Source organism: Aulostomus chinensis, chromosome 10 (assembly GCF_037954235.1).
Source record: "Aulostomus chinensis isolate RoL2024-O1b breed Wild chromosome 10, RoL_Achi_v1.0, whole genome shotgun sequence".
Lineage (NCBI taxonomy): Eukaryota > Metazoa > Chordata > Actinopteri > Syngnathiformes > Aulostomidae > Aulostomus > Aulostomus chinensis.
Genome location: NC_141329.1, coordinates 4,527,581 through 4,536,017, shown reverse-complemented (window position 1 = coordinate 4,536,017; position 8,437 = coordinate 4,527,581). Strand labels below are relative to the sequence as shown.

At 43.8% G+C, this 8,437-nt stretch overlaps 1 protein-coding gene across 2 annotated transcripts; it reads right to left on the bottom strand.

The window, feature by feature from the left end:
- Positions 1-153: 153 nt before the first annotated feature.
- Positions 154-8,269, bottom strand: taf15 (TAF15 RNA polymerase II, TATA box binding protein (TBP)-associated factor). Of its 2 annotated transcripts, XM_086215687.1 has the most exons (16): positions 8,135-8,269; positions 7,378-7,402; positions 7,200-7,233; positions 6,270-6,345; positions 6,013-6,085; positions 5,763-5,911; positions 5,412-5,580; positions 3,791-3,825; positions 3,220-3,252; positions 2,774-2,883; positions 2,408-2,537; positions 2,230-2,322; positions 2,072-2,144; positions 1,865-1,950; positions 1,540-1,681; positions 154-567 (listed from the first exon to the last, which is right to left on the bottom strand). In XM_086215687.1, the coding sequence occupies exons 1-16, from the start codon at positions 8,142-8,144 to the stop codon at positions 528-530; spliced, it is 1,278 nt and encodes a 425-aa protein (XP_086071813.1). In that variant the 5' UTR covers positions 8,145-8,269; the 3' UTR covers positions 154-527. The 2 variants fall into 2 exon arrangements, with proteins under 2 accessions (XP_086071813.1, XP_086071814.1); XM_086215688.1 differs by lacking the exon at positions 8,135-8,269 and having other exon boundaries at positions 7,378-7,412.
- Between the last annotated feature and the right edge of the window lie 168 nt (positions 8,270-8,437).

Below are 8,437 nucleotides of genomic sequence, written 5' to 3'. Positions count from 1 at the left end.
AGCCCGGGTGAGTGACAGAAAAAGAGCCTTAATTGAGGATTAATTACAAACAAAACACAAAAAAATCATGCACCAACTTTCAGCTAAAAGCAGGAGAAATACATCACTTTGCTTTTATCTGTTCTGTTGTAAATGATGAACCCACACAATGTATAAAGAGGAAATTTCACATTTAATATTTTTGGGAAAAGGAAAAAAAAAAAAAAAACTGAATCCAAGTAAAACATTTTATTCCGTTCATACAAAACAATGTAAGAAGTCTAGCTCACAAAACACCTGCACCTAGAATCTGACAGAAAATTAAGATGTACAAAGAAATAAAACAAAAAGTACATTTGACCACATGCCAACACTGCAATCAGCCCCTGGAGTCCTCTCCCAGTAGTCAAACATGCTCCGCTCACTGGAGGTGGAAGAGCAACAGCTGGGATGAGCCCGCGATGAACAAGGTAGACCAATCAGAACGCCTGAGCCGTCCCCCTTCACGGAGAACTCGAGGGCTGGAGTGATGTCCATCTGCTCAACACTTAGTATGGCCGGTCTCTTCTGTCGTCCCTCCGATCACCCCTGAGCAAAGAAAAAACACCATGAAGATCCAATTTAATGATTAAATTCAACCGCACGCGAGTGAAATATAGCGGCCATTTGTCCTTTCATCCAGCCGGTCGCTCCTGCTTCAGTTGAGAATGGGAGAACGTCCTTCTTGGACAACCTTGTTTACTGGCCGCACTTCTCCTTCGTGAAGGAGCCATTAAATCAGAACAATGAAGACCCTGAAGGGACACATTTTACGTGGCGCCTCAGACACCAGACGAACGTAACCTACACTAGACCCCCAAAACGTCTCGGCCTGCGAGGAGAGCTACATTTTAACAAGAGGCTGGACGTGTGACCGAGAAGACAATCTGGAACCTCGTTGGAATAGGAAACCATTTCCACACTTCACTGCTGTGCATCAATATCATAATACACACAGGCATGTACAGGAGCTTTTGCTATTATAACACGAGCAAATACTATTTAATGGTCGAGCAGGCTCAGATCAGACTACGACGGCAGGGACGCCTCCAAATCTCAAGCTCCTGCAGAACCCTAACACGCACGAGGACATTAACGAGTTAACACGCAGCTCAAAGCCTACTTGCCATCAGTCTGTGTGAGCTTTTTGGGATACAGTTCAACATTTTTGACAAAAATACAGCTTCTGAGCAAGGTATGCCCCCTTCTGGTAATACAGAGAACTACATCGGTAAAGACTAATGATTAAAATCCTTTATATTGACATGAACAATCAATCATTTATTTTTTTCGTGTTTTGCCCACTTTGATTACTGACGCTTCAAAGTGACAGCGACTGTGTTTGACCAATCACATATTCAGCTTATCATCCGAGAGCCTGGAACTAGCACCTGCCCCTCAGGTGGGAACCCAAACAACGGTGGGAGACCAGATGGTTGTGGGAGGTCGAATAAATTCATCTTACAAGGAAAGTGAGTATTCCTTTAGGCAGTAACACACACACACACTTTTTAAACCAACCTTCCTCCCATTTTGTAGCCTCCTCCATATCCACCACCACCACGGTCCCCTCCATAGCCGCCGCGATCTCCCCCACGGAATCCTCCACGACCTCGGAAGCCGCCGCCTCTGTCGCCACCAAAACCACCTCTACCTCCACGATCTGCAAACAGTGATGTAAGCTTGTCACATTTTCCATACATTCCTCCAACACACACAAACATCTCAACACATTCAGCTCCTCTTCATTCAACTACTTGCTAACTCCAGACAGTGTAATCCTGCAGGTTTACAGAATATACAGAGACAAAAGCGGCAACTTGGTTTAAAATTAGTGAGTTTGCACCTCCAAATCCTCCTGCATCGCCTGGTTTGGGGGCGCCGCACTTGTTACACTCTTGCCGCCGTGCAAAGTTCATATTGCCACAAGAACTGAGGACAGAAAAGAAGATGTGGAATATTTCATGAACAAGTCAGTTTCAAGCCTCTAGCTTTCTGTCTTACATGGACATTCTTTAGCAATGACACGGATGTGTTCAATGTTTACACAAACCTGTTGGGACAGGGCCAGTCTCCTCCTTTGATGTCAAAGTTAGGTCCTCCGCCGCCGCCACGACCTCTGAAACCTGACAGCCAAACAAACAGCATGAACACAACAAGCACTTCAATGTTAGCGCTGAATATTTGAAAGACGTCAGCCGCCTCCCTCACCTCCCCGTCCTCCTCGTCCGCCTCCTCTCTGTGTGAACTCGGCTCTGCGGGTAGCAAATGACACTTTAATGGGTTTGCCATTGAACTCCTTCCCTGAAATGAGAGGAAATGATCGGTCAGACGGATGCAAAGAGAATTAGAAAACCTATTATTTCGGTCTGGCAAGGTTTTGTTTTACCATCAAACCAATCAATAGCAGCTTTGGCAGAGGGCGGGTCATCGAATGACACTGTAGCTTCTCCCTTTGGCCGACCAGTGGCCTTGTCAGAGTAGATGTTGATCATTGGCTGGCCAGTCTTCTTGTTCACCTGGCGGCACAACAACAAACACATCAACTTTCTCTCCACACCCAACACACGCCAAATAACCAAATACTGACATCACAACTACACTGTAAGAGTTGAAGGCGTGAGAAGCCAAAGTGCACATTGATTCAACTGCCTCTGTAATGAAGACTCGTTCACTGCTCTTAACATCCCCAAGTGTGGCTGAGCAATATCCTTCATCATAGTCAAGAGGACCCGACTGACAGCCGATTCAATACCTTAATGATGCCAATCTGTTTGAAGAAGTCGCCGACTTCCTGAACTGTGGCATCTTCTCCCAACCCCTGGACAAATATGGTGTTGTTGTCAGAGTTGTCCTGCTCTCCAGCTGTGGAGGGGACCAGAGGAGAGATGAGCGATCGGAGCCACGAACACTCTTTAAAGCGCTGTTTGGAAATGCACTGTCTGGAGAAGGTTTGCTGCAAAGTGTTCCTTATTATGTTTCGATTTCCCCACAAAAAAAGTCTCCAGTGCTCTCATTGTACTGTGCAATCATACAGGAGAAATACACTCAAGGTTTATTGACACTGTGTGCAAAAAAATCTATTTCTTTAGGTTGGAACTGACATGGGTTTCATTTTTAAAAAAAAAAATTTTTTTTAGAAGGAACATGTGAACTCATCTTGAGAGTTTTAACAGCCTTCAAAAGGTTGCTTTGACTTACCCGGTTCATCCCTTGAGCCGTAGTCTCGAGAGCCTGTAAAACAGGGAGAGGATGGAAGAGAGGACTTGAGCAAGAACACTTCAACAACTGTTCTCTTCTATATACTACATTAACTCCATCCCTACCAGTGCATAATGATACAGAAGATTAAGAAATGTCCAGGTTTACGTCTCTCTGTTGGGTGTTTTCATACCGAGGCAGCACATACCAACACCATTCATCGCGGACACAACTGTTCCGTTTTATTCCTCTCTTTTTTTGGACCACCACCAAAATGTTTCCTGTTTTAGAAAGTTTGCCCTCCTCGTCCTGGGAACACCTCTGTCATTTACAATCAACCCTCGTCTTCATGCAACAGTACCATTATTTTACATCTCAGGCTCCATGTTCTTTACCATATCTGAAGATATTTAAGAGAAATCCTGCTAACAATAGGTGGAGTCCCTCGGGATCTGGACATGAAAATGGTGGCATTCACAAGAGTTCTTTTATCCCCCTTTTTTTTTTTCCTTTTCTGCTAAGTCAAGTTCTTTCCTCCCCCACCGACACAGTTCTGATGCTCGTCACTTACCACCGTAATTTTTGAAGCCACCACGGTCACCACCTCTGCAGAGGAAAAATTGGAGATATGATGGCTTTTCCTTTGTCCCAACTGAGAGCTCAAAGCTCCCCTACATCCCCATCAGTATGCACTCCTGCCAGCCAGGGTGTGCGACTATGGTGGAAATGTCTCACACGAGGAATGCGTTAGTCTTTGACATTAGAGATCATTGGACAGATGACTAGGCAGCTCTGACTGAACAATCAGGCAGACAAGTGAAGACAGTTATCACATGTCACGAGTCACTATTTACAAAGTTCACCAAATTAGGTTCTGTACATAAAAATGACCAGATTGGAGTCCAAGAGCTGAAAACAGCTGAATTTGTGTTTTAACATGAAGAGCCAAATTGGTATGAAGGGGTGTAGGAACTGATAATCTTCGCTGAGTGCGTTTATGAGATCCTTTAACTGAGGTCCGTGTTATAGTTCAAACACCTGTAGTATAAAATGTAGATCCATGTTAACACAACACACATGTTCGCCATTGTTAAATACACAACACTTGAATGAAACCAGTTGAATGTGAAGCAGCTGAAGATGTGGCTCCAGGTAGAAGTGCAGCGTTTCAGTTTCCATTGTTCAAAATATAAGCTGTGAGATCCTCTAAGAGAAGGACGGACCATAAATATGTTACTGGAACTGAAAAAGTATGGCTGCTAAGAATGTGTTGCATAAATATTACCCCGACACTCTGTATCCCAGCTATAACTCAACAGCAAAGCTACTTGAGTCCACAGAAACTGGTCTCCTGAATAAATGCAGGAGAAAAATACTTGTGCCAGTTAGCTAGAAGCCAGACAGTGAAGAGCCTTCAGACTGGAGCAAGTCAGACTCCCAATAGCTTCTGAATTTTTTTTTGGATCATCTTGAAAAGGGGAGGAGGAGGGAGGGAAGGGGCGGGGGGGAGGGGTTTCACCTGAGTTAAAACCTCATTTCAAAAATATTAAGAAGTTCATTTGAAACCTTCCACAAAAGGTAGCATCATATTTACGATGGTCATGGTGTCATGGTGAAAGTTCCATTTTAAGAAAGCACATTTATGCATGTCAACCATCAGCAACAGTGCTGCCAGCTCGCTTCACTGAAGCATCAGTTTATGTTGGGCACTTATATTTAACTCAATCTGGTGTTGACAGACACCCTCAGTGGTCAGGAGTTGAAGTTGAAAAAGTGGTCAACTGTGATGTCGCAGAAATTAAAAAAAATAAAAATAAAAAAAATATATTTGACCACCAGCTCACTTGGTTCTACTGAAAATCCTGCTCACCTTTTCTTTACTCAATACCCCAAGATGAAGAGCACAACCTCAGGTCAAAGATCGGTGACTGAATTCACCAGCACTTGTGCAACTGACCATTTGAATTAACACCAGCCCGTTTTTAATCAGCAAAACTGAAGATGAATCAGGTTTCGAGGAGGAACAGAACAAAAAAGGTTCAGGTATCTGGAGCTAAAGCAGATGAGTGACAAATACCATGTTTGCTGATGGTTCCTACTTAATGAGCAATGATGTGTAGAGCGACAAAACGTGATATCTCATATTTTACAGTCATTAAATACCTTGGGGGCAGTGGCACTGTGCAACTTACCCCATACCAGGATGTCCGCCTCTTCCTCCACGGTCATATCCACCGCGGTCGTATCCGCCACGGTCATAACCACCACGGTCAAAGCCACCACGACCTCTGCCTCTGTATCCACCTCCTTCTGAGCGGTCTCCATGGTCACGTCCAAACCTCCCACCCTGACCACTGTCCCCTGGTGCAAAAGAAAACAAACAAACAAAATTATGTTGAGCACATACGCAAGCAGACGTTTGACAGCTCAGGTGCAGCTCATTCCCAAGTTAATTTGTTTCCATGACGACTGGGAGGGCTAAAATTGCAACAAGAAAAGAAAAGAAAGGTAAAGTACCTCAAGCAAGAAGCAGAGATCCTTACCTTCACTCCATCTTCCATAGCCACCGCCACCACCTGCTTGACCCTGGCCACCAAAGCCACTGCCTCCACCACCCTGTCCATAGCTCTCCCCGCCTTGACCCTGAGCACTGTAGGATCCTTGCTGTCCATATGACGGCTTGTCACCATACCTTGAAGTGATTCAATAAATGCAATCATTGAGCTTTAAGGGAACCCATCTACTAAAATATCGCAGAGTTACAGACATGTGATGTGACACTTTAGATCTTACCCAGATGAGTCCTGTCCAAAGCTGTCATAGCTCTGTTGCTGCCCGTAGCCTCCCTGAGACTGGCTATAACCATCTGTGAAACAGGCCACGAGTCACAGAGCATCTGTTGACTTCATTTTTTCCAGACACAATCTACAAGTCCAGTGTCCAAAGCATCATATGAAAATGGTCGATATGTAATATCTTTGATAATGACTTTAATAAATATCCATTGCTATGTTCAGGAATTTGTTTTCATGTATGTCACAATACAATACCTTGTGTCACACCTGGCTGGCCATAACCATAGTTTTGTCCGCCGTAAGATCCGCTACCATTTCCTTGTCCGTAGCCCTGAGACAAGACAGTGAGTACTCATAAGTTATAGATGTATAAAAAAAGTCTTCAAAATCACGAGCGCGTCAACTCGGGAGAGCTGATAACACTCGACTGCGTTAAACACATTCAACCGGGGTTTCTAAACGAATAGGAATTGTAAGAAGTGAAAAGCGTGTAGACTTTTAACATACTGAGAATCAAACTGAACATGTTAATTTAACACCCGTACACCATACAAGTTTTTCAATGACCGTCAAAGCATCTCAATATCGCAGCAGGCTCCAATTTTCAACCAAATGTTTCAGACTTCACTCATGTTATGGTTCTTTTCTTCTGGTTCACAACTATAATATGAAAAAGACACGTCTAAGCTAATAATCAACCAAGTTGATAACTGGTTGATCGGTCAACCTCCATGCCGCATCTGTGAGTTCCATTCATTTACATTGCTTACAGGCATATTTGCAACACATCATGGTTGCGGCTCCTGTTGTGTGCGCGTCAATGTACGCATATATATATTCATTTTAAACTGTCTGAGGTTTTTGTAGGCTAAAACACAGAAACGTTTCCAGTTATGGTTTTCAATTCTGGTACAACACAATCCACTGATGGCCACAGTTAGGAAAACGCAACTATGAAAAACAGTTGCAATTAAATAAACAAGTCCCATATTTTGTTCAAGAGCAACATTTGCACAATAAATAGCCAGGCTCACATTTCTTTCAAATTAAAAATCAGCGCTGTAATTTCATCTCTAATTTGTGCGTCTGTTGAACAATGTATTACATGAACAACATCTAAAGGACTGACATTTACAAATGACAGTATTCTGCTTAAAGCTAACGATAATGTAGGAAGGGCCTTACCTGTCCACTCTGCTGGCCGCCATATGAGCCATAACTAAGAAAATCACAATAAACAAAAAAAATCAAAATTCTACTCAATAAAATATATTTCATTAAGCTTTGTAGGAACACATATACACAGCAAATTATGCGTCACATAATAAGTATGCACATAAAATTGAGGTGTTGTCCGATTTACCTTTGTGAGCCACCATAGCCTGAATCTGAAATCATAAAAAAAAAATACTGTTATTAAATTCCCAGCTTCTACGTGTTTTCCCAACAGTCACGTAACGCTAAACATGAAGGCTCTTGATGGTGCAGGGGCCGTGAAACAGGTGGGACAGCCGCACGGAAACGGGCCCGTCACCACGCCAGTCTGGCGAAAATGGCGGTCAATTGAATCAACTGGCTTTGGCTAAACCTTGAATATAAACGGTTGTACAAGGCTCGTCCATCGTCTGTGTAGGCTACGTCGGAACACAACTCGTACGACAATTAGTCTATTTGTTCTGACGATAATAACCGAAGCCCAAATGGCTTCCTGTTGGGAAGAAAAAAACAAAGGCGTCAGCGGCGTAAACAAAGAGGCATTGCAGATCGCTGCTCGGGCTAAGTCAGCTAGCTAGCAGGACAGCTAGAGACAAACCACGGCCCCGCTCCGTCTCGGTTAAGTAGTGCGACCTGGGTTAATGCAAATTAGGCCAAGCCGTGGAAGATATGGGATGTACAAAACTCATTAACGCAAAAAAACCACACGTTTGATTGACGCTACTCGAACATAAGAGATAGTCAAACGCTAAGCTCAATAGAGGGCAAATCCATGAAATAGACGGGGCCATCCTTTCAGGCCTCGCGGTTAGCGGCTAACCAGCGCTATTCGACCCACTTTCCATAAACGACAACGAAATTAACCAGGCAAGCAACCGTAGCAACTATGAAACAGCTGGACATACCAGTGGCCATTCTGTGCGGTGATGTAGTATTTAAATAAAATCGATGGTCTGCTTCCTAGATGATTAAAACCCTTGGTCGAATGGTGCGCAGTGCCACCGTACTGAACAGGAGGGATAGCCTGCAGCACTTCCTTATGGAGCTTCTTCTTCTTCCCGCTAAAAACATGCGGCCGACATCAGAAGCTACGTTGTACTATCGCCCCCTATCGTTTCACAATGTTAATGTCTACGTGCGCCGTGATATAGTCCGTTTACAGCGCCAGAAACCCTAGTGTCTAAGATTTAAGTTCCCATCTAAGAATA